Source organism: Pelecanus crispus, chromosome 2 (genome assembly GCF_030463565.1).
Source record: "Pelecanus crispus isolate bPelCri1 chromosome 2, bPelCri1.pri, whole genome shotgun sequence".
NCBI classification, from domain to species: domain Eukaryota; kingdom Metazoa; phylum Chordata; class Aves; order Pelecaniformes; family Pelecanidae; genus Pelecanus; species Pelecanus crispus.
The window spans coordinates 20,600,692-20,626,952 of NC_134644.1; the positions used below are offsets into that span (position 1 = coordinate 20,600,692).

Sequence of the window (26,261 nt, forward strand, 5' to 3'; positions counted from 1 at the left end):
GCTTTTGTAAAGGCAGATATGAAAAGTAAAATGATTAATGACTAATGGTTGACATTTCCCCCTTTCCTCCCAATTAACAAAGTTTCCAATCATTTGTTCAATTTAGCCTAATGGTAGCAAGACCTAGGACCATTAAGTAAGACAGATGAAACAGGGTGTCACAATGCGCTGCAGCTTATTAAAGAGCATTTTACATTACCCTAAAAGCTCATAACTTTAATAGGCCTTGAATGTTTCATTAAAAAAATAACTCAAATAGTAATTTTTTTATTCTGTAGATTTTATATACAATGCTTAATGATTTGTTCAGCTTAAGAATGCCCATAAATATAGTCTCTATGGTATCTGAATTATTCTAGGAGCAGGATTCTTAAGCACAATGATAATGCAATGATGAACAGCTAATAAGGCTGGCAATGTAACAATTTACCTTCTTTTGCAGATGGAATTGTTTCTTTGTGGGGTGGGAAAAGTTTCCTCTTATATCTTCCTAAATTTGAGTTCTCTATTTACTGATTTGTTTTGATTCTTGTTAATCTTGTTGTGTGTTTTTGTTTTGAGGAGGAAGCAACTGGGTGAATCTGAGAGACTGACCTTACTTTTCTTAATATTAATTCATTATGCAGCACTTCTGTGTGTCTACAGTGGCCTTTTGTTTAAACAGCTAAGTTAGAGAGACCTTTAATGTTAATATTAATTTATTTGTATGGGTTTAGTAGTGTCTTAAATTATAATACTATTACATTAAAAATGACATTTTATGAAGAATTTCTATTCTATTTCAGTTTTATTTCTCTTTTATCCAACATTCCCTCCAGGCTGAGAGAGACCTTCAAGCTAAAGGTTAATGCTGACATTTATGGTTCAAAATTTTTGTTTATATTTGCCCATAACCACATAAAAACAAACTAATCTCATTTCCATATACACTTGGTAGCAACAACAATTTTCACCAGCACTTTGTATGTAGAAGACAAATGTTTTATTGTTATTACTCAAAAAATGGTGATGATGATAATGAGTTGAGCAACCTTTTCAGCAGAAGCAGATTGCAGAGCTCTCAGTGCATTATGCAAACTTTGAAAATGTAATTGGGTTACCAAAAATCACATTAAGTTGTCATACATATTATTTCCCTCTCACAATATTGCTGATTATTAAGATATTTTGCATGGCTGTGATCTTTTATGATGCACTTTTTAAATTCCCTCATATACTCACCAACTTTAAACTCCTAATCATAACTTTGGTAGTTAGCGATGCCACAAATGTTGAAATACACTTGGTCACATTGAAGAGAACAGCCCCAAACCATTCTCCATCAAATTAAGATTCATACAAAATATGCTTTGTGTATTTTCGGTTTTCTGTTCAAAATCCAGTAAGTACAACAACCTATTTCTTTACGGAAAATCATATTACCTTAACACTTTTACTTTCTGTAATCAGACCTTTATTTTGACACTTGTGTACACATTAGAGTAAGAGGCTTTATTACCAGATAAGTATTTCCTCCTTGTTGAATCTGCAAATATGCACAGGCTTCAATTCATAGTCCTCTAAATTGAACAGACATGCCAAAAACTCACTTATCCCATCAGGATTAGCCTCCTTTGATACATAAGAGCAATAAAGAAAATAAAGAATTTTTTTTTTTTTTTTATGGTTAGCTTAGGTCCAACGTTTTTTTTTTGGTGGTAAGTATGATTCACTAGATCAGTTCTGACAACTTTAAGAAAAAACTTGCTAAGAAGCAAGTTTAATTCACAAAGCAGTCACTATTACATTTTCATTGTACGGTGTCCAGCTGCTGACCATTGTTGATCTGCTCAGTCCAACACATGGCTTCAGGCAGTCACAGGTTTCCCAGCAGCAACATCAATCACAGAGTCCAAAGAGAGCAGCAAAAGGAGAGAAGAGGCTGTATCATTTCCCCTGGTTTTGCTGCTACTCTTCTTTCTTTTCTCTTGCTCACCTCAGCTATAGTGCTTGGATTTAGTGTCCATCTGCTGTGACAAGAGCCAGCCAAGCAGGGGAATATCATAGAATCATAGAATCATTTACGTTGGAAAAGACCTTTAAGATCATCAAGTCCAACTGTAAACCTAACACTGCCAAGTCCACCGCTAAACCATTCCCATAGTCATCTCAGAAGTCCATAGAGTTGTATTAATATTGCAGATGCGTTTATAAAGAGGGAAACCAAAAAATCAACAAAAATCCCCAGCTACTCTTCCCAACTTCTCCACGCTGTCCATGGTCACCCAGGTTGAAGGTACAATAGAATTCAGACGATTACACTGGACACTGGGCCTGGAGAATCCTGTTCCCGCTGCCGCACCTGGACTCACCACAGTTGCACTTCTGCAGCTGTTCCAGGCACCACTTTTGCAGTGTTTGCAGCCCCTCCCCACCTTTTTGCTAACCCTAGTACAGGTTCCGTCCCCAGAGCCAGGCACCTGGGTGGTCACAGGGCAGGTCCCAAAGGGCTCTGACAGCTCATCCATCCCCAGCATTTGCTTCCAGGTCACCATTGCCCCGTGGAGCCCAGGAGCACCACCACCTTGAGCAGCCATCAGCTCAGGTACAGCCAGGAGCTCCCAAGCAGTGAGCACCATCTCCGACGCAGTGGGCAGAGCCGCTCTCCAAGCGGCCTCGCCATGGACATGGGTAGCAATGGGATGGGCTACGCTGGGCTGGGGCGCAGCAGAAAAGGCATGCCTGAGCATAGAAAAGAAAATAACAAAGAAGTAAAAGGAGAAAAAGCTTTCACAGAAATCAGCACTTCTTGTAACACAAGAGTATTGTACACAGAAGATTTGTCTGTACACAGGTTTGTCCATACCTTTTCCTACTGTTTGGGTTTCAGCTGACCTTCCCCTTCCATTCAATCTATTTCACCACTGCCTCTGCAGTACCACTTTGCTTTCAGGAATGAGTCCCTCCCTTCTCTCTCTTCTCTTCCAACTCTTGTATGATATTTCCTTTACAATGAACATTTTCTCCATCATTAATTCTTCAAATAATTCCACATTATGTGCCAATTCATTTCTGCTGAATACAAAATGCCATGATCTTTGTCTTGGAGAAGATTGCCAAGATTCAAAGGAAAAAAAAAAAAAAACCAAACCCGAAACCTGGAATCAAGTTTATCATCTGCATGGATTCCCACATGTACTTGTTGCCAGTGTCTTGTTTCTGTTCAACAAATGGTCCCAACTATACACTTGCAATCTGCGTGCAGCTGGAGTCAGCCCTTTCTCCTGCAGATGCATACACACCCCCATGTTACTCTCTTTCCCTGAGGAATTTTTATTTTTATTGCTTCCTGCTATTTAATTTTCTAATAACTATCTACCCAATACTCAAATATCTCTTCCTTCAGTGAAATACAGGAAGTTCATCTGCATATGCAGGAAGAATCAGCCAAGGAAGGGCAGCTTAAAACACATACAGCCATTGTCTGAACTTTTCAAAGCCACATGATAATGACTTTGAACCCTCAAAATGTGCAATGGGTACATGGTACAAAGTATTATGCCACTGGGAAAGTCAGCAGGATCAGGCTCAAGTTTAAAAGATGACAGCTTGGAAAATATGAAGCTGACATTACATTAGGGAAGAATTACAGCTGCTGGGTGTCATTTCTCCATTCAGAGAGTTGAAGATTTTAAAAATGCCTTTTGCAAGACAGAAGTATGACGAATTAAATGAGTCTGCCTTCTATCACTGGCTGATTTGCCCTGTGTGCTTCTCCTGTGTTAGAGTGAAGCATCCCACTACTTAGAGATTACAATTCACTGGGAGAAGAGTCATCCAAAGAGGAAACAAAACTCCCACTATAACAGTTTATTTCCATAGTGATATGCAGAGCCACCTAGTAAGAAGCAGAGTCTGTCCAAGCAATAACACCAGTACTTAGGTTTATTAATTACCTTACCTCCCTAGCAGTCTCAAATCATTTTGGAAACCTCATGTAGACTGTTCAGAGTGGCCACCATGCTTCTCATTTTTTACGTAAAGGAGTGGCAGCATTTAAGACATGTAATTTCATTAAGCATTCTTTACCTTTTTTCTTCTAGAGGAAGAAAAAACTTCTTTTAAAAAATGTAGGGTTTTTTTCTCAAAACTTTCCCTAAAACTGTTTTTTTGTTCTCAAAAAGTTCTAAATGGGAACATAAGAGAAGCTTTCAGCAGAGAAGCCAAAGGCCCCAACCCCAACTTTTGAAGCAAGGACAGCACAAAGGAGACTGAAGCCCCAAGACACCTTATGGATGCACAATTCGAGTTTATGTAGCAAACTTACAAGCCTTGTTGGAAACCCACCAACCTCTTGCTGAGCCTCAGAGGCAATGGTTAGCTGGGTAAAATACGTTTCACTGCTGAACCCTTTGTACTCCATAGGGTATGAAAAATTCGGGTGAATCACTCCTTACTAGTCACGCAGAATACATTTTGATTCATGACAAAGCAGCAGACACGAAGAATTTTTAAGATGAAACTTTAGCAAAATGTCATATCTGGCAAAAGGAAAGATCATATAAAGCTTGTTTTTTGTTTTGTTTATGGCTCTATTAAGTTAAAGAAATGTAATGTTATTTCTGAACCTGTAATTACTGTCAGCAACATATTTTGACCTATGATAAGTACCTGAGTGTTCGTGCATGTGTGTATATATATGTGTGTCCTGTTTTCAGCTGGAACAGAGTTAATTTTCTTCCTAGTAGCAGGCATAGTGCTGTGTTTTGGATTTAGTAGGAGAAGAATGTTAATAACACACTGATGTTTTAGTTGTTGCTAAGTACTGCTTATGCTAGTCAAGGACTTTTTAGCTTCCCATGCTCTGCCAGGTACACAAGAAACTGGGAGGGGGCACGGCCAGAATAATTGATCCAAACTGACCAAAGGACTATTCCATACCATATGATGTCATGCTCAGTATAGAAACTGGGGGGGGTTGGCCAGACAGCAGTGATCGCTGCTCAGGAACTGTCTGGGTATCGGTCAGCGGGTGGTGAGCAATTGCATTGTGCATCACTTGCTTTGTGTATTATTCTTACCGTTATTATTATATTGTTAGTATTATCATTACTGCTTTACTTTATTTCAATTATTAAACTGTTCTTATCTCAACCCAGGAGTTTTTCTCACTCTTACTCCTCCAAATCTCTCCCTCATCCCATTGGGGTAGGGGGAGTGAGCGAGCGGCTGCGTGGTGCTTAGTTGCTGGCTGGGGCTAAACCACAACAATGTGTATGCATGGATACATTTGTATTATTAGCCTGGATAAATGGCTAATGATACATATTACTTACAGGCTTTGTTTTCAAAAGGGTGGATGCCACAACGTCAACCATAAAGTGTATCCCCAAGCAGTCAGCTGGTACTTTGACTGAACTATTAATTTCATTATTCTGATCTCTCAGAACACAGAAAAATCATCTGGCTGGCTTCATTCATCTGCAACAACTTATTTTGCATTTGTGCAAACTCTCTGAAGCACAGGCTGACTTTTTTACCTGCTTCTACAGTGCTTAACACAATCTTTGTCAGGACCTCCTATACTTCATTACTGTACATAGTATGTATAAATATGTAAATCATCAAATTATTTGAGGTCATGTTTAGGCATACATCTACACTTCCCCGTAGGTCTTGATGAACCCTGACTCTGGCTAAACTGAAATTATGGAAAACTGTTCCCATGTAGACATCCACCATTCAGATTAGGCCCGTGGAGTTCGTATTTGTCTTCTCAAAGAGAAAGATACACTTGCAAAAGAAAAGATATTCAGGAAGACCAGTGGTTTGAATAATTTTTTCTTGGAATATTATCCCTCTGAGAACTGGATGGATCCTGCAGTTTCTGTTTTATGAAAAGAAAAAAAAAAAAAAAACCCACACTTTTCACTAAAATCAAATTAGCATATGCAGTTTTGGTTTTCAGGCTGAAGCCCAACAACTTTTATGGTTCAAGGAAACCCCAGTGGATGTTAACAAGATCAGATGTAGAAATGCAGCCTTCCATAACTCAGTAGATTTGGAGAGGGAAAGTTAAAAATCAGAGCGCCCCCACCCGCAATCCAAGTAATGCAGCAGGAAGAGCGGGGGGTTACCCTGCCCCATCAGAAGATCCACAAAGAACTGCAGAAACTGCGCTGTTCAGTTCCTGAAAGCTTCAACACACCCCGAGCATCTATAAAGCGATATATTTTTGTGCAATAAGGAACAGAAAGAAAGAAGTCTTTTAAATGAACAGGATTAAGAATATGCTAGGAAGAAAGTGGGCTCTCCCAAGCCTTGTCTATGACTATATTACATGGGACCAAAGAGTGAAGCATGAGGAATTCAAGCGCCACGTCACGATTTTGTCACCAATGTTTTCCCTTTCAGCAAGGGGAATTTCTCAGTTCCTCCTCCAGGCTGCAGGCAAACTGCAAACTTCAAATTTAGGCCTGTCTCTGAAGCTAATTGTTTTGTTTGGGGAAAGAAAAAAAATGTGCACTTCTGCAAACCCAGGGACATGTCACAATAACACTCTCTCCTCTGGTCCTCTCCTTGCTGCTGCAAGTGAACTGTTGTTAGAGCATATTCAGAAAGACATATATGTAGTAACACATTCAATGATCACTGTTTTCCTTATCTTTTAAGAAAATGTTACAGTATAATCCTTGCCTAGTAACTTCTACTAACATAGATGAAAACAAAAGCTGGTATGCGTTCACCAGCTACAAGACTATTTATCAAGCTATAAGTTCTTCAGACAGAAATCTCTGGGACAAGGATATAGCCTTTACTTCTGACTTTAATTTCTAGCATAATGTGGACAGAAAAAGAAAGCATCAGCAATAGCAAGAAAGCAGAATATGCAGCTGTGGTGTGTTCTCTGAAGGTTTCCTCTGGCATTTCAGCTGGGCAACTTCATGGCAAAGCTGCATCCTTCTTTGTGTACTTGTCGTTTCTCTTTCAACCCGCATGTGTTTGTGGTTCTTTGCACTTACATGCTCCACCAGGCAACAATGACACTTACAGAAGAACATCTTTCACAACTACAGGAAAGATCCAGGAGAATTATTAGCCCATGAACAATCTGACTTGCATCCTACTTGGAAGCACATAGTCTGTTCCACATACGCTGGCCTAGACCCAAAGTCACCCAGACTTAAATACTAGTATTTAAGAGGAGCTGGAGTGAAAAGTGCAGGCACAATAGACATAAACCCTAAAAATATTAGAAGAAAAGACATTGAAAGAAAGCCAAGAACCACATTGCACCTGGAATTTCATATCTCCAGTGCTGAGCACAGTCTGTGTGCAAATATTAATCATAGATGCACCAAACTGCTAACCATGTGCTTTTCTTTAATATCCCTTTTCAGTCATGTCAGCTGCAGGCTGTTTCCCTTTGAATGTGTTGCTCATTCAACCTTTCTTATCTTTCTGTTTGCATTAACTTCAGGTTTGGACTTTCAGTGCTCAGTAATCTCCATCTACTGTATCACTGAATGTAAAATATTCCACTTTACTAACACCAGTTATATTATCCTTTTTACATCAAACAACACAGTTACCCCTCCCCATCACTGGCATTTAATTTTAACTTCCATGACTGCAACAGTGTTTAACAAGTTGTTGCTCCTTCTGGTAACTAGTCCTAAGAAAATGATTGCTGACAAAATGTAGAACAGAGAACTCAAGTAGGATAACTTTGGCCATTTATTGCTGCTACTAATTATCCTAACCTTCTTATCATAATTACTTATTGGCCTACTTACCCAGTTATCCAAACCTCATAGCCTTGACTTCCGCTATGCTTGGGATTCAGTGCTAATAAAGCTTAAGTCTTTGTTACTGACACTAAATACCACCTAAAAATGAAACAAAGAGCAAGGAGTAATTCAAACAATACCATTCCTTTGATAGCCATTGGCAGTAGTTGTTACCACCATGAATGTCCGAGGGCATGAGAAAGGGAGAGTTTATGGGAAGAGGAAAATCTTCCATAGACCAGCTGATCCAGAGGGGAAAAAAGCTTGCAGGCGTGTGAGCCTTTCTTCAAACAGGGCAGTGATATTGAAAGCTAAATACAAGCTGAAGAAATTCCCCTGAGTTTTGGAATAGAGTTAATTTTCTCCATAGTAGCTAGTATGGGGCTGTGTTTTGGATTTGTGCTGGAAACAGTGTTGATGATAACACAGGGGTGTTTTTGTTACTGCTGAGCAGTGCTTACACAGAGTCCAGGCCTTTTCTGCTTCTCACCCCACCCCACCAGTGAGTAGGCTGGGGGTGCACAAGAAGTTGGGAGGGGACACAGCTGGGACAGCTGACCCCAACTGACCAAAGGGATATTCCTTCCAAGGGAAGTGAGCAAGTGGCTGTGTGGTGCTTAGTTGCCAGCTGGGGTTAAACCACGACAGTTGAGTATGCTAATCAACAGAGAGAAAAGGTAACTGGAATCTCCAGGATAGTGTTAGCAAGGTGGGGTGGTGAGATGTTGATCTCCTACAGGGAAACTGGAGCGACAGGTCATTTATTGCCTGCGGAACTTGAAGGAAAGCCTTTTTCTCTATTTACATTGACAGCTGTGGTTCATCTTCTGAAGGTTCCGCTTCACCTTTTTAACAGTTTTTTTTGCTCAGGCCTGAGAGGCCAGAGACAGCGGTGGCAGATGGTGTGAAATGCTGGTAATGGGCAGCTGGGAGCTTCTGCACCTGCCAGTGCTGCCCGTTCTGAGCATGGGAGTTGCTCGGCTTCACCCATGCAGTTTCCTCAAGGACATGTGGTGCATGGGATGAGATACAAGACATTGCAGGGTGCCATGCATGGCCAAAGGAAGCTGTAGGTGCAAGGGAAACCAAAAGAGACTGCCTGTTACTTGGGGCATGCTTGCAAGAGAAGAGGTTACCAAATAGACCAACCCAACGGATAATCCTCTTTAGCTGTAAATAGTCAGGTGTGGGCAAAATTTTAGGGGAAAATATCACATATGCTTAGCCTGTTCTTAGTCTTCCCTCCAGGTCTGTGCTCACTCTGAATATAAAAATGCAGATGTAGGATCTAGAATGCCACAGCCAGGAGGCGTGGTACTTTTTTTTTTTTGGTTTTTTTTGCTGAGGCACAGTCTGGATTCATTCATTGCAGATATTTCTTTTTTCCTAATGGCAAGTTAAGTGAAAGAGGGATGTTTGAAGCTGAAGGGGCAGTTCTTGGAAATACTGGAAAAATTCCTGGAAAGGAGTTTTTTCTGATATAGGTTATAACCCTTAAATTATTTTCTGAACTGGTTCCAAGCTACCAAGAGTGTACAATTGTTAGGGGTATAGTTTTGTATTGAAGCCATAGCTCTGAAAAATGCAATCATTTCAGAGGAGCATCGTTTTGGGGTTAAAATTTTTTACATTGTAGAACCGACAATTGAAAATGTTGAGCTCAGATACCACCCACTTGGGTCCAAGGGCCCAGCTGCAAACTGGTTAGGTTTCTTCAAAGTGATTGCTGTTGCAATAACTATTTTGCACGCACTGCCACAATGACTGCCACTATCCATACACATTTATCCATCACGAGAGGAATGGAGTTGCTTGGTCTTAACTATATAAAAGAAAAGTTTAAAAACATTACAAGTTTTACATTACAATGTAATTTTTACATTGCAAACATTACAAGAAGCACACTTTCATACAACTTTTAACAAATTCATGACCTTTAAGAACCACACCATACATATCGCATTAACAGCACACTGTTCAGTAAAAGTCTGCTGCATCCTTTAATTAAAGTACAAGTGAAAATAACTTCAAAAAATGTTTTCCATGTAGATTCCAATTTTTGTTGAAATAAACATTATTCTTAAAAATAGTTCACCGCACCAGCAGGTTTTTCTCAGTGTGTTGTAAAGCTAAACTTTGACTCTTCCCCCTCTCTAGCAGCAACAGTAGGTGCTCTCTGTATGTTTATAATAGGTGTTCTGGGTGTGTTCAGGAATTCTGGCACCAATAATGCTTTCCACATCAACCAAAACCACATCTACTCATAAGGTTAGAAAGTGCACACCCACATACCTATATCTTTGCAAATCAAGCAATGTAACACCTTAGATTTTCAGTGCTTTTAACCTTAGTCATTAAGAGAGGTTTCTAATCCTCTAGTAATGCTCCCTTCAAACTGTGATGTAATCTCTTAATCTCTTTGAGAAGCTACTGAATTCCTCCATCATAAACACCTGTTTGTAGTGACATATGTAACAAATTAAGATGGTGTCTCTTTTCAAGATTGGTGAACTTTTCTGGCATACTAACTCAAAGCAACAAACAAGGAAGTAATGAAGTTTAGCCAAAACACACTTAGTTCACACAGGCTTTTACAACTGAGCTAGACTTCTGCTTGACTAAAACCTATGAGGAACTGCAAAGAGTAATGAAACACGAGACACATCACAAACAACATAACTATTGTTCTCATTCCCATTATTTAGGTATCTGATTCATTTATTTACAGGTTCAGCACTATAAGGAGCAAGAGTTCTGAACATTGGAGAAGTAAGCATGAATTATTATTACAATGATATGCAGCCATATGCATGGCACTTATTTACAGAGGACCAGTTTTTCTGCAGGGTTGAAATAGTACAGCTTCACAGTATTTTGTTATATATCCCTACTGGCAGAACTGAAAGCCAAAGGTATGCAGTACAACTCACTTTTCCCTTTCTATTTTTAAAGTAATTTCTGTGGAAGATTATTTATGTACCTACTGCTTGAGAGAAGAACAGACGATGGTAATGCTATTTTCCTACAAAATTGTTTATCCAGTTATGTAAGATAAAAAAGAATCTCATCTGTCAATGGAATGTAACATACTCAGGTTTTTAATCTCCCTATGTTTTTTAAAGGCATTGAAGAGATGCTACAATTAACAACACATAAGTTTAGGGACAAAAACCTTTGCGAAGGTGTTCCTATCCCTAATCATGTTTGGGATAGAGATAAAATCTTTCATACAGCAAATTAAAACAAATTAGTGGTATGAAATAGCCTGAGAGGAGGAAACTTATTTTGCAAATTATTATTAATCAAAGAGCTGGCACAGTGTTCTTCCTTGGCCAAAGTACAAACAGCAATCATCATCCTACCAGGGCTGTACGTGCAAGGAAATGGATGGCAATCCTCTGTCTTTTTCAAAGTTGGGAACTTCACTGAAACAAATGTGGTTTAAATGATAACTATAGGAATTTTTTTTTTTTTAATGGAAATTGTGTCAAAGACATCATTCTGTTCAAATACAAGACTAGCATTACAATGTTATGCTCATTAAGGGATTTTAGTTGTTACGTATTTCAACATAAGATACTTCTTTTGGTTTCTATAAAGACTGGTTTTAGCAGAACAGTTAATAACTGGATCTATTGTATGAGTTTTCTGTTTAATCTGCAAATACTTACAGATGCATGAGTAAATGTTATATTTCTCTCCTACTAAAACATTGAAAATAAATGTTATATTTTAGTATATAAATAGACATATGTACATGTACCTACTCAAAACCAAATGCAAAACAAGTTTGCCAGAAAAGGGTTAGAGCCTAGAGGAAAACAGAAGAAGGAGCTTGACAGAATGGAAAAGTAGAAATGTCACGTGTTTCAATCGTATCTATCATGAATTAGCAGTTTACAAGCACAGATAAATAAGGAAAAATAAAGTGCGATTATCAAATCTACCATGACTCATAGCAGCTCTATTCTACTTTCTGCTGTTTATAACGCCTGTTAGTTGTTGCTCATGGCACTCTAATGCTGTGAGAAAGTTGTTCCTTGCATCAATAATATGCAGAAATTGAGCAAGAGCAGCTGCACGACTTGTCACAGCCATGGGCCACCGATGAAGCTGCGGGTAAACCTGTGCTATTGCAGCAATTTTAACTTACAGTTCCCAGTCAGGGTGACAGCTTTATACGGTGCCGTGTAGAATGCAAGATGACCCAAACACAGAAGAATTTGCAGTCTAAGATAGCTTTTAAAAACCATAAAATATGGACCTCACGAAACACCATCTTTTCAAAGGGTGGAGAGATAGCAGGTACCGTAGCCTGTCAGACCTCCGTGTTTCCAGGGAGCAACAGCTAAGGCACTGGCAGGCTAACCAGCTGCTCTGCTTATTCGGGTGCCTCACTTGCCTGCTTTCAGACCAAGCTGCGGGCTCTGGTCCATTGGGATAGCTGATGGCCCTCGGGGTGGGCTGATTTGTCTGCAGCATCTACAGCTCTGATCTCTGGCAACGCAAGCGAAGCGGAGCGCCATGGTAAAACGGCCTTTGCTACAGCTCTTGGCACTGACCAGCAACTATGCAATGAACTGAAGTTATTTAGAACTGAAGCATTTTACTAAAAGCAGGTCTTAAAAACACAGTCTTCAGATTTTCCTGTTGCTGCCTAAGCCTCCTCATGCCTGGAGCAGGAGAGAGCTGAGCTTTGCCAGGGCCTGTGCAGGTCCAGCCCTGGCTCCAGCGGCTCCTCCGCTCTGCCCCGCTCCCCGCCCTCCACAACAGCGTTCCTTCCAACAGCTCTGGGATTTGCAGTGCTGTGAAGGCCCGTGGTAGCATTCAAACTTGTAATTTAACTTGTTCATTGAAACAAGATGAAGATTGCCTTGTTCCAAATGGCCGCTCGCTCCCATCATTAATAAGGGACCTAGCTCCCGCCAGGGTATCACCAGTGAAAGCAAGGCTTGCTGTTAATATGAGCAATGTTGCTATGCCCTCTTGAAAAATAGCTGTCACTCTGGGGGTCAGGGAGGTTACATCCAGCATTACTAGGACAGATGCTGTGAAAAATGGCCATCACCACTGTGAGTGATGCATGCTGCAAGGGAGAGGGAAGAGGGACTGGGACCAGAGCACAGCGACAGCTTGGCAGAGGGATAGGGAGAAGGGGCTGAGAGGGTAAGAGCAAAGTTGAAGGTAATGCAGGAGACAGTGATGGAAATACAAGCTGGTGGGACAGTGACAGCCCTGCCTGGGATGAAGGAGGGTGAAAGCCATATTTTCAAGTAGCCAGAGCAAAGAAAATTTTTTTTTTGCATGTGCATCAGGAGCTGCGTTTTGACCTTTAAATACTGCACAATTTACAAACAAGCAAGTTCCTCCTAAACTTTCAGAAAAAACAGAATGAAGTTTAAATACTTCACAGAGATATGACTGCAGAACCTCTCATTATTCTAAGCCACCCTTCTGAGCTCTGGAGCTCTAGCATGGCATTTTGTCAGTGGGATCCAAGGAGGGGTGGGAAGCAACAATTCAGACCTCTGAGTCCCAAGGATTGGCAAAGCAGCTAAGTCATATTAGCTAGGGGTTAGAAATGAGCTGTTTTCATGTAATTCCCTCTCCTCTCCACAAGAACTGCTGAAAAGTGGTTTCTGTTATTTATTTATAACTGCTATACAAGCATTTTCCTGCTTGTAGTCACCATGGCTTCCTATTAAATGGCAATTTGGTTATATATGGAAGTTTTATATGTCTAATATAGTATCTTCATCTCTCTCCTGGGGCTACATACTCCTCATAAAATTGTTGCAGCTTGCTATTGTAAGATTGTTGCACGGCAGCTCTGCGCAGTAAGAATACCTTGAAATCCAGTCCATAGAGTTAAATCCCTGAACGCTGACCTGTGCTCCTGAGTGTTGACACTGAACCTCGCCAGAGTGCCCAGGACCCTGTGTGTGTGCTGGGAGAGACAGCAAAACAATCCTGTGGCTCAGGATCCTACTAACCTCCTTCGGAGACCTGCTTTTTCCTTCGACCTAATGAGCACCATGCTGCCATTGCAACGCTGCTGCCCCTGCTGAGCTCGACAGGGTGTCTCTGCACAGCACTGTGTTTTGCAGCGCAGACATAGCCCAAAAGACTAGCAGAGTCATTTTCTTTCTTCATCTCACTGGGCAGCATAGAAGGAAGAAAAGTCAGGAAATGGCAATTCAAATACTGTACATGTGATGATGCTGACCATACAGCCGTGGCTATCACATTCTCCCCTTCAAAGATTTTTTTTCAAGAATCTGTGTAAACAGACTCTGCGTTTACTTTCCCATCTGCAATAACTAGAGGCAAAGACTGTTCTTTCAGGAAGGCGACAAGGTTCAGGGTTTTGCTGGGACAAGCTGGCCCATTGGCACAGCAGCAAAGAGCTCAAATAAGCTGCATTCTCAATTCTCTTTTCCCCCTAAGAAATTAAAACTGGACATTTACAACAAAGTACATAAGAACAAGAAATGCCAGATTTTATAACATCCTATTCACATCATATTTCCCATTCAGAATTCCCTTACTATTTATAAAACTTAACACAGCTGTAAGCACTTACTTTAAAAGGCTATAAAGGTGAAATTAATACTTCTTTACAAACTTACTTTTCACAGCTGTGTGCTTGAATTACACCATAAAGTTTGTGAAATTGAAAACAACGTATAAATCATATCTTACCAGGTGTAAAATTTCTAAAACATATTTTGGACTTGACTCACAAGAACCAAGATCTCTATTCATATTTAATCTGTGGGTGGGAAAAGGTAATGTTTTGCTAAAAATGTGAAAAGCATTTTTTATGCCAAGGAAATGAAGGCAAAGTTGTAAGTGAGATGCAAAACCCACAGGTCAGGCCATCGAAAAGCAAGGCTTCCTCACATGCTACACTAATTTCAGAGACAGGCACATCACTCATTTTTGTTGGCACAGTTCTGATCCTCTCTTCAGAGCATTTAGAAAATGCATAAGCATGCACTCAGTTTAAGGAATATTTAGCAAGAATAAGGCTCTGTAAAGAAGGCTTTCAGTCTGAAACAATTCTTTCCAAGTGACAGTCTTTTTAGCAGTGAGAATAGAAATCAATTCCTAATCATTTAGGTGTGGTGTGTATACAGACATTTTTGTCTATTTATTTTATTGCATTTTTCCTTCCTCATCCACAATCACTACAGATATCTGCATAGGAAAGGGTTCTATACATAACATCTGGCCTCATATGACAGCTTCACTTAAAAAAAAAAAGAAGACTGGAAGTTAAAATGTTTATGTCAAGAACTAATTTTGGTGGGTTTTTTCCTTGGCTTTAAGCAGTGATGTAACATTCCCTACCATAAGGTGCTACTCTCCTCTCCTTTCTAGCTTTGATAGTATTCACTATCACTGGAAACAATACCCAGCATTTCCTCCCTATGCTATGGGAATAAACACTTAAAGTTTATGAGGGGATTAAATACATAATGGTGGTAGTAAATAGACTGAAACAAATATCCAAGCAGCAGTTAAATCTGGACCCAGGGTTTAGTTCGGTAGAAAACCTGATTACATCCCACTGAAGATCTTCACATGACCAAATATCTGTAGCATTTTCAGAGCTGTAAAATCCCTCCATGGCTAGCTATAAACTCTTAGTAATGTATATTTTTATAGTTAGCAGAAAAAAAAAGTAAGGATAACTGGCTTGGAGCCGATTTGAAGGTTTTTATCTGAGAGATTTCAAGTGAGTAGTGAGAAAGAACTGATTCCATGTTCCAGTGGTGTATAATTTCTTTTTCTTCACACTTCATACTAGACAGGAGCGATACAAGACACCATTAGGAGAATCAGTGAGATATGCTGGAGCATAAGTTTTCCTACACGGTGACAGTACCTGCTTCTTGTCTACCTCCTCTATCAATATCAAGTGACCAAAAGAGATTTGATATAGCTGCTGACTAGCTAGAGCTCAATCCAGAGAGCACTGAGATAAAGCTCAAAGGCTTGAGGAAGCACCAAAAGTCTTAGCAGAGATTACCTCAATCTCTTGACTGAAGTAGAGCATCTACTATTACCTACTTGCTCTCACAGGCTGGAAGCCTAGTCAGCAGAATGATTTCCTGTAGATGTTAAGGCTGAGGCCACTGCCAAGGTTCATGTTGTATAACCTGTCTCTGGGATGATGGATGCCATGGTTCCTTTCAAATATAGACCACCCAGAGCAGTTTCTCCTTCATCACCTGAGGATGGGTCTAGTGCAATACATCATGTGTGCTTCCAGGTAACAAAAAAAAATAAAAAGTCAGATTTTCTCTGGTATTTACTCTATTGCTATTTACTCACCAAGTAATGTCACAGAAATTAGTAGTTTCAAAGGGGAATTCTAGGAGTGGTGTTGACCCACCAAGCTCAGGGCTCGCTGACCCCACTCCTTCTCCGAGCTGTCCCATCCCAGCTGCTGAAGCAGCAGATGCCGGGCTGGGACGCCGGCTCTTGGGGAACACGTGCCCAACTGCTCCCAGGGACAGCCGGCTTGGCCAGAGAGAACCTGGGTCAAACCAGCCCAAAGAAATCTGAGGTCACCCAGGATGCAGAGCTGCACAGATAAATGCTGTAATTGCCCGGTGAGTCTTACATGCAGTCAAAGTGTATTTCAGGTACATATTGCAACTTCAAGAGTGAGCATCCAATACCCAATGTGGTATATAACCTCCATCGGTTAAGTGGTGTTCTAGTCTAGCCATGCATCTCTGCCAAGTTCCTTAATTGAAATTACAGAGGCTTTTGTGATAGCTATATAAACCTAAGTGTCACTGAGCTTTTGGACACTGGTTAATGCAGAGCATGGTGGTGGTGTTAGCCAAAGAAAGCTAATATATGGGCAAACGAGCGCTAGTCAGTTCAGGAATCATATTGCCCCCTCACTTGCACACACTAAGCCTGCCAAGGTTAAAGAAAAATGTTATCCTGTGTGTTAATTATCACTTAACTGTTAATTTGAAGGACTCCTGGAAGGAAATACAGCAGGAAATTTGTTGTGACAATGCCATACAGGATAGAACAGTTAGAGGATGATTGCAATCCTGTCCAGTCATTTTAGGCAACATTTTATTGTAAAAGATGATGGGTTTTTGGTTTTTTGTTGAAACAATTTCAGTGTGACAATAAAGTGTTTTGATTCTATGAACATACGTACTAGGGTATCCCAATGGTCCCCTTTGCAATAACATATTTGGTGAAGCTTTCCACAATAACTATTTCTCATTAAAAGATTCTTTAATTTACCTAACAGAGCCCAGATTTGTCCTATTTGTCCATTTTGCAACACGTTTGCCTCTGGCCAGAGCTATATAAAACTCTTCTACGTGGAGAGGAAACTGACTACACAAATGCTATCAAACACATAATCAGATAACTGAATTTTTTACTGTTTGCTATGATTTCCAACAATTTCAGATGTTACAGGGCCTCTTCAGGGCAACTGCTGTGAAACACTAGCTGAAAAATGGAAATCTATGAGATATCACATTCATGCGAATGTTTTACATGAATTATTGTGAGTATACACAAAGGGACAGCTACCTAATTGAGAAAACATCCATAAATATTTACTTCCTGATAAGTCAGATAAGCTGCATGCCAAAAAAAAAAAATTAAATGAAGTTTTCAGATATTGGCAAAGCATGTGCTGTTAGTAATACTGCTTCTCATCAAAGTCCCAGTGGGCTTGCAGCTTTGTTGTGCTAAATGCTCTACCGTATAAAAGATAGCCATTTAGCCAAGGAAACTTCTTATTCACCACTTTTACAGGTATAAATCTGATCTTATTCTACATGTATTCAACTTCCCAGTTCAGGAAGGATGTAGACCACATGCACAAACATTCCTTACCTAAAGATAAAGATTTTTTTTTACCAGACGCTGGACGTGGTGGGTAATAAATGAAAAATGCAATTACTTCCTGGCTCCTAATAGCAGAACATTATTTTCTTCTTTAATCTACCAGTACTAGTCTCTTGTGTCTCCATTCTCAGTTTAGCAAAAATGTAACATGTTGTGAGATAACGATTATTTCTTTATTATTAAGAAATAATAAACACAAGGGCATTAAAGCTTTTAGAATCAGCAGTCACAATGCTGATCTATAAGCTGATATAACCATCTTTCAGAGCAAAACAAGTCCTTTCACACCCGCTTCATTTTGGGCACCACCTTTCCCTCCAATTATACATAAGCAGCAAAACAGATGTCAACTCCTAAACTCATTCAAATGTCTTATTTAATTAGGTTTTGGTTTACAGCATAATTAGTTTCCAAGGTTAAACTTGAACGGGCAAATAATTGACAATCAACAAAAATTAAATGAAAAGGAATTAAAAGATTGCAGGTAGGGTTTGCAGGATAATAGGAATTGTGTCAGTAATTAATGAGACAATAATTTTGTCATCGCTCCTACCTTAAGCCACAAAAGGCAAGGTCAGTCCCCGTGAGTAACCTAATCCAGTGGAACTAAAGTTTGGTAGGAAAGCAAACAAACATCAGTGAATTGCTTAATTGCTTATTCAAAGCTCAATCTTGAAGTCATATGGAAGACAGGCAATTCAGATATAAAAGTACTGTAGTATTTATTTACAAAAGGAGTAACCACAGGCACTCTCTAAAAAAAACATCAAAAGAAGCTCAGTTGGAGTTCCAAAGATCATGTTATTTCTAAAAGCAGCCACCTAAAATCGAGTACAGCATCAACAATGGGAAGAAGTATCGCTGTTAGCGATATTAGGTTAAACTGACAGAGCTTACTAAATTCGAAATCCCACACAGAGATCTGAAACCATGGGGGGTTTTGCCTGGAAGTGTTCACTGGCTGAATAACTGAAAAATGAAGTTTTACACTCAGCAAAAAATAGAAGTTATGCGCAGGAAAAATGGTGGATCCTTGTACCTGTGAAAATAGTATGGTCTAGATAAAGAAAATATGGATTAAATTTTTAAAAAGGGTATTTCAAGCATTATTGGAGTCTCAGGAAGCTGCTAACATGTGCTTTATGTGATTTTTTAAATTATGCTGGTCCTTGCAAACCATTTTGATATTCATCCATGCTTTGATACATTGATATTTAGGAACAAAAGTTCACAGGCAAGAAAAATGCCACATCTTTGTCTCCGAAATTCTGTTCAGTTTTTTCTGAGATGGAGTCTTGCATCCCTTCTTCCATTTGCAGCCCCCCAGAAGCTTGCAGGATAAGAACTTTGCAGCCAAACACCAATGAGCAAGAGCAGCGAGCCTGATGCGCGCTGTCACCAGACCAGCAGCGCAGGCCCACTGCCCATCGAGGCGAGTCGGGATCTCCCCGCACTCGGGATGCGGGTGAACATGGGAGACGGTAGGGTGGAAGACAGCCTGGGCTCCTTCACAACCATCTCCCGGCTCCGGCTTTCCCCCCAGCTACCCTGCCCTCCTACAACAGCCTTCTTCACTGCAGATGCCACTCTTTACCCAGCCTAACTGTGCTACGGTGCTGAAGGTTCACACACTCTTAACCATGCCTCGTAAGAACGACACACCAGTTCATTTTCTACAACTTCCATTAAAAACTGTTGGAAATAAAATAAGCATTAAAAGCACAATGGTTTAAAAATACACACTAAAAATGCAAAGATCACGCAGGAAAGATTAGTTCTCTGTGTGTACATGCATCACGCTACCACAATTGCACACTCACATTTCTCCAGAGAAGTCTGATCTTATTCAGTAATTAGGACAAATGTATGAAGAGGCAGAATAATAATGACTCGTGCAACAGAAACCTGGAACTTGCCAGTGGTTTAATTCTATAAATTTGCAGTCTGAATACCATGAATAGGTTTCCTTGTATAAAAAAGATTTTAAATACTAACTCCAGAAGAAAATGACTGAAGTACAATAAATTACTGCATTGCTATGGCTTTCTACCCATTAATACTATAAACTTGCTTTTAAAAAAGACAGATTATAAATTAAAACTGAACAGGAAATATGAAAGCCACTTTTTTCCCACTAAAATGCACATGTATGTGTTATAAATCAGCCTGTAAATTACTAAAAATTTCAAAGTTAAAATTCTTTTGGTTCTTTAAAAAAGTCCTGATGACTACAGAACTGCATTTGGCAGGTCTGATGTTCTTTCCAGTGGTTACTCACAACCTTCCTGCGTGCTGCTTACTTTCACATAACCACGCCATTCAGAAACGGGACAATCTTTTTAACACCAAAGCTGAGGTTTTTTTTCATTTTGCACTATTTTGTGCCAACATCCTAGGAACACTTATCAATGCATATCAATAAACTGGTAAATATCTATGAAAGAGTATAAGCAAAAAATAAGCAAAAAACAGTTAATGCCAGGTACTTGTCCCTGTTGTGAGATACCTGCCATCATTTTCTGCTTGGATTCAGAAGCCATGTATGTGTGCACTGACACACCATGAAACCAAAGTTAGAATTTTATCCTCAAAAACCCTACCAACTAATTCCAACATAATAAAAGCAAACGCAGACAAAAGAATGGATGCACATTGTTTTGTACATGTACAAGGACTACTGAAATACACCTTTATTTACAAGTGACATTAATGTAACAGATTTACCTTGTACACAGGTAATGTGCCAGCCAAGTGCAACAGGACAGATAAACCCAGCAGCTAGCATTAGGCAACTTCTGTGCATCCCAAGTAAGTTACTAAGCACAAAAAGTCATCCACTGAACTTTCCAAAAAGAAAACCATTGACTGAGATGAAGAACAACGACACTTACACAAATCTTCCCTTTCCCACTTGCCCACCACCCTTATTTTGGGATGCATCCATTGTACATAGAAACCAATTCAGTTCTTGCAAACCTTCCTTTGTATAACAGAGTCTGTTCAATACACATGAAAATTCTAACTTATCCAGCTCATGTTTAGTGACAGAATAACATAGTCTTGACAACCTAAGAAACTCCTGAAATCAAGCATCCAACAGGTCAGCTACTTCACATTTGTATCATAAAATACAAGCAAAGATGGCATCGCGAAGCTTTATGTCAAGGAGGAGCCTGCAGGAGCAGACTCCAGTTCCCATTTGCTCAGTTCAGAATTAAAGCATTTTCTACCTGACTTAAAGGACCACACAACCAAATACCAAAAATTGAGCTCTCCTTCTCTTATTGTCAATAATAAAGAGTCTGTTGGCCAACATCCCCAGACAGGTCTAAGGATTAGCTGGGTTATGCAAGTGATTAGCCAAGGTTAAAATAATCAGGTACTGAAATTATGAGCAAGGACAGCATTTATCCTTCCCTCGTTACTGGAATTGTTGAACAGGGGACAGTAAGAGAAAACTTGCATTTACTTGTGCTTTTGCTGGGGGCAGGTGACAATGTTACAAGCAGTTTTGTAAAGCTTTGTCCATATTAGGATCACTGCCTCTATACAACTACTCCGTAAAGCTGCCTCTACTACTACTCAGGCAAGACACCACTAGCCTGCATCTGAACTCAGTGTCTCAACTGAACTTTAAACACCAGAGCAATAAAAAATTTTCACTTTCCATGCGCCTGAAATGTCTGACATGCCATTTTTGTCATTTCCTTTTAGAATAGACAGAGTACATAATGCAAGCTGCAAAAACAAGTGCCTTGTTACGTGCTTCAGCAATACATCCTCAATGTCTGTGCAAACTAGTTCAACAAGTAACCTATTTTTTCAAGTTCCTTAAAGTTATCTGCATGCCCCTGTGACTCATGCAGTAGCATCAAAATTGCTAAGGAACCCGGTGGGAACTTATCCCAGGGTTCTGTGCTGTTCATTTTTAACACTACTTTTTTTGGATATTTTAATATAAATTATATCCTAGAGTGAACACTATTCAGTATCAATCCTTCCTTGCTTAGCTTACTCTGTGACTCTTTCTAAGGTTTGTGCCACAAAACACAAACAAAATTTGTAATCACAATTCATGATATAGCTGAAAATGGTAATTCTAAAAGACCTAAAAGAAATGTTTTTTTTTTTTTAAAAAGTTTGGAATATTCACAACTTTGAATGAATTTATCATATCCAGCCCAAAACCTAAGCAGTCTGGATACAAAGGTTTTAGTCAGTCAGGCATATCACTGATACTTAGTGATGCTGTATTAATGGTTTTGTGCTTACAGCCACCCAAGTAGCCATTTTCCTCATCAACTGTCTCTGTTCTTCATGAACACATCCATGTCCGCATCTTTGCCTTGCTCTCACCTCAGAACTCAGCTTACCAGCAATTCAGTGAAGTTAAGCAATAGTGGACTAGCAAGACTGGTTTGACCTTTAAAGCAAAAGCATGATTGCGTGTGAAGAAAATGGGGAAAAATATAGTCTGCATTTACCAATATTTTGGAAATAACGAATTTATTTAAATCTACTCTTTACATCACATAAAGGAGTACCAAATATACACACAATCCTGCAGCTCTTTATCACAAGTGTGCTCAATTAAGACTGCTGCATTTCAGCTATTGAGAATCATAGAATCATTCAGGTTGGAAAAGACCTTTAAGATCATCCAGTCCAACCATTAACCTAACACTACCAAGTCCACCACTAAACCAGTTAAGGGTAGAGTAATAATTAATTTCATGTTTCCTGGCTTGGTGGCTGGATTATGTTTTAATGAAAGTAAAACTGGAATAGAATCATTAAGGTTGGAAAGGACCTCTAAGATCATCAGTCCAGCCGACAACCCAACACCACCATGCCCACTAAACCATGTCCCGAAGTGCCATGTCTACACATTTTTTGAACACAAAAAGTTCATTTAGTTGATTTTTAACCCTAATTTTAACCCAGTACCCTTCTGTCATTTGAGGATGGCCTTCTACTATTTTCAGAGATCGGGGTAGATTTGCAAATGCATGTATGCACACACGTACTGTTTAACAACTTGCAAGGCATTTCCATCTTGTAAGGGGAGTAAAAAGCTCTCTTTCCTTAGGACATTACCTCTATTCAAGTAACAAGAAGAGGGTTGCCGAGGTATCACTGGTGACAGGGCAAATCTCAAACGAGTTTGCGCCTGGCTGCAGACTGAAGATTCCCCATTACCGAAGTCCAAGCCCAAGCATGCACAGGCCAGCAGGGAGCTGGTTCATCCCAACCACTGGTATTACCAGCCCAGGTGCTATGCTGAGAACCCCTCTTTAATGCATATTAATATACAAAAATGTTTCTCATCGGCAAAGAGATACACTGAGATCTCTTACAGTTACAAAAGAATTACAGATATCCAATTGTCTTTAAATGTTTGCATATATTTCACGTGTTCAGACACCAGAATGATCAGTGATTCACATTTGTGAAGTACCGTGCCCCTCCTTCCTGCCTCTCAATTTGGGAAACTAAGGCAGAGGAGCTAACTAAAGGGTTTTGGGAACCCACTTGCAGTTCTTCACCACACCAGGAATGCAAAGGGTGGAAAAAAAGAGCACAAGTAAAATTATATTCTTTATTCATTCCATTTTAGCTGTGAATATTCCTATTATACAAATACAGTATAAATTCCAAAATCACAATATATTATCACAAAATAAAAAAGTACAAACTGCATTACTTAATAAATATATCTAACAAGTTAATCAGAAAGTAGAAGAGACAGAATTCAGATTGGAAACATTTAAATGTTTGACCCAGCAAACCATACAAACCTCAATTTAAATACTTTTTTTCCCTCTTTTACACCATAATGTAGAATACCATTCCTGATTTCTTAATTAGAAAATAACATCAGGTGAATAAAATGTTGTGATCAGATAATGATTTGTTGGTGCAACACCAGTGCCAGAAAAGAAGCAGAGCTTATACAGAAGACACCATAAGCCAGAAACAAGAACACAAACACCGAGGTGCAGCCAAGGCAATTATTGCCAAAGCAGGAGACTATTATCTAGTCACAACATTCTATTGCAAGTTAATGTTCTGTTATTACAGATAAATAATACAAATGGAGCAGAGGGCGAGCCAACCAGGCAACAAGAAGCCAGTTTACTCAAAATAGTAATTAAATACAGAAGAGTCAGTTGCTCCCTGTACTGTTCACGTGTAGCTGCATTCCAACCGGCTCAAAGGACCTGCTCTGTGCTCCAGGCAGAGAAAGCAACCATTCTGAAAAGCAGTCTGTTCATACTTTGCTGCACTTTTACAAAAAACATTGGTTTAGTTTTGCATGAAAATACCCACAATGCTTTCATCAATTAGGGAGGGTCAGTTTGACATCAACTTCGTTTGGTAAAAATATAAGGTTTATGGGTAAAAAACACAGCAAAAAATAGCTGTTACATCATAAGCCTTATTTACAAAAACTGTTTACAAACGTTTTTGGCTGTACAGCTGAAAGCCAGATACTAATGTAAGATGTAGAAGATGGAGGTAACAGTTTAAAAATAGTGTGCAAAAAATACATTCTTATAGAAAATAGAGAGACAGTGGGGAGGGGAGACACAAACATACACGGAGACTCTGCTTGCAAATAATCCGAGGCTAAGTTTTTACAACAGAATATTACAAACGCGTTTGTATTTATCCCCCGCAATCTGCAGTCCTTCTCAGTCTGGGGTGCTGCTGCTTCATTAAGGATTAAGGCATCACCGTCACAGCCAGCACACCTTCTGTCTGTCCCAGTCCCTGCAGCAAGGCTCCCAGCCTGCGGCCCAGCTGGTCTCAAGAGCAGGCGTTCTGCTCAATGTACATCTTGGACAGGGACACCGCCATGGACTTGGCCAGCTCCTCATCCCGTCTGCGCTGTACCTGAGTCTGTCTGCACCACGCCTCGTACTCTGGGTTGGGGCACACGCGGTCCAGCACCGCGTCGTAGTGCCCATTGCTAAGCCAGCTCAGCCAGATGCTGGGCCGCGTCGGGTCCTCGGGCCCCAGGTAGTGAACCATGGTGGAAACGGTGGGGCTCTCGGGCCGGCCGCCCGTGGTGAGGTGGATGTTCACGTTCAGCATCTGCCCCATGGCCAGCAGCTCCGGGTAGCCGGCCCAGGCCCCGTCCTGGGCGGCGCCGATGAGGAACTCCCCCACGTCGCCCTCGATGATGGGGTTGAAGTGGTCCAGGTGGTCGGCGATGTAGTGCACGGTCTGCTCGCGGAGCTCGCCGTGCAGCCGCTGGTCCCCGTACACCGCCTTGCAGACGGCGCGGTAGAGGCAGTTCCCGTCGGGGATGATGTGGAAGCGGAACCGGCCCTTCTGCCGCAGGTACTTGTCCTGCTTCTCCACCTCGGCCAGGTACAGCGCCAGCTTCTCGCTGCGCTCCGGCCTGCCGCCCTGCCCCCTGCGCGCATCGGGACCCGCTCCGGCCTCCTCCTCCTCCTCCTCCTCCTCCCCGCCGAGCGAGGGGCCGGCGGCGGGCTGCGCCTGGCTGCCGCTCCTCTCCGCGGGGCGACAGCCGGGGAGCAGCCCGGGCTGGGCGCCGGCCGCCGCCGCCTGCAGCGCCTGGCAGTGCTCGCTGAGGCGCAGGCTGCGGTTGCTGGGCTCCTGGGCGGGCGGCGGCGCGGCGGCGGCCTCGCCGTCCCCCCCGGCCTGCCGCATGCTCTCCAGGATGCCCTCCAGCCAGGCGCGGCTGCGCGGCGAGGCCGGCACCAGCTCGCCGGGGGCCTCGGCGCGCTGCACCATGCGGATGGGCACGATCCGCTCCAGCGGCCGGCGGCGGCCGACGCTGAGCTGCGCGCAGGAGCTGTACGGCGGGCCGCCCGCCGGCCGGCTGCCGGGGCCCGCCGCGGGGCCGCTCGGCATCACCTCCAGGCAGGAGGAGAAGGCGGGCATGGCGGCGGCGCTGCTGCTGCTGCTGCTTCCCCCTCCGGGAACGAAGGCGTCCTCGGCCGGGCTCTGGGCGGCCGGGCTCGGGCTCGGGCTCGGGCCCGCGGCGTCGGCGGCGCTCGCTGCCTCCGCGGAGGGGGGTCCCGGCGACAAGGAGACCTTGAAGACGCCGGCGGCGCTGGGCGGGCCCGCGGCGGCTGCGGCGGCCGTCCCGCCCGCCGGGTAGTGGGTGATCACGGAGCTGTAGAGCTGCATCCTCAGCTCCCCGCGGGCGGCGCTTTATAGGCGGCGCCGCCGGAGCCGGGGCGGGGAGCGGCGGCGGGGGCCGCGCTGGGGCTGCCGGAGAGGATGAGCCGCCCGGGTAAAAATAAACACGGGCATCACTCCCCGCCGCCGCCCCGCCCCTGCGCGCCCCGCGGCCGGCTGGGCCCCGCGGCGGCGGCGGCAATTCCCGCTGCGCCACCAGCGCCGCCCGCCCCGCCCCGGCCCGGCCCCTCGGCGGGCGCGCGCGGCCGCAGCGCCCAGGCCCTTCTGGAAGTTGCGGGAGGCCGGGCCCGGGGGCGGGGCCGCGCCCGCGCTCACCCGGCGGCGAGGGGCGGGGCCGAAAGGCGTGACCTCACCGGGTGCCGCCCCGCCCCCTGGCGGAAGGGGACGCGGCGCGGGGCGGGGACGCAGCAGGGGCGG

General features: G+C 42.1%; 1 protein-coding gene across 1 annotated transcript; it reads right to left on the bottom strand.

Annotated features, from left to right (window-relative positions):
* Positions 1 to 23,272: 23,272 nt before the first annotated feature.
* Positions 23,273 to 25,832, bottom strand: OTUD1 (OTU deubiquitinase 1). The gene has a single exon (XM_075705783.1). It carries the CDS (start codon positions 25,830 to 25,832, stop codon positions 24,480 to 24,482), a length of 1,353 nt encoding a protein of 450 aa, XP_075561898.1. The 3' UTR covers positions 23,273 to 24,479.
* Between the last annotated feature and the right edge of the window lie 429 nt (positions 25,833 to 26,261).

Coding starts and splice junctions, on each gene's coding strand:
- OTUD1 (XM_075705783.1), bottom strand. CDS start 25,832: ATGCAGCTCTACAGCTCCGTGATCACCCACTACCCGGCGGGCGGGACG.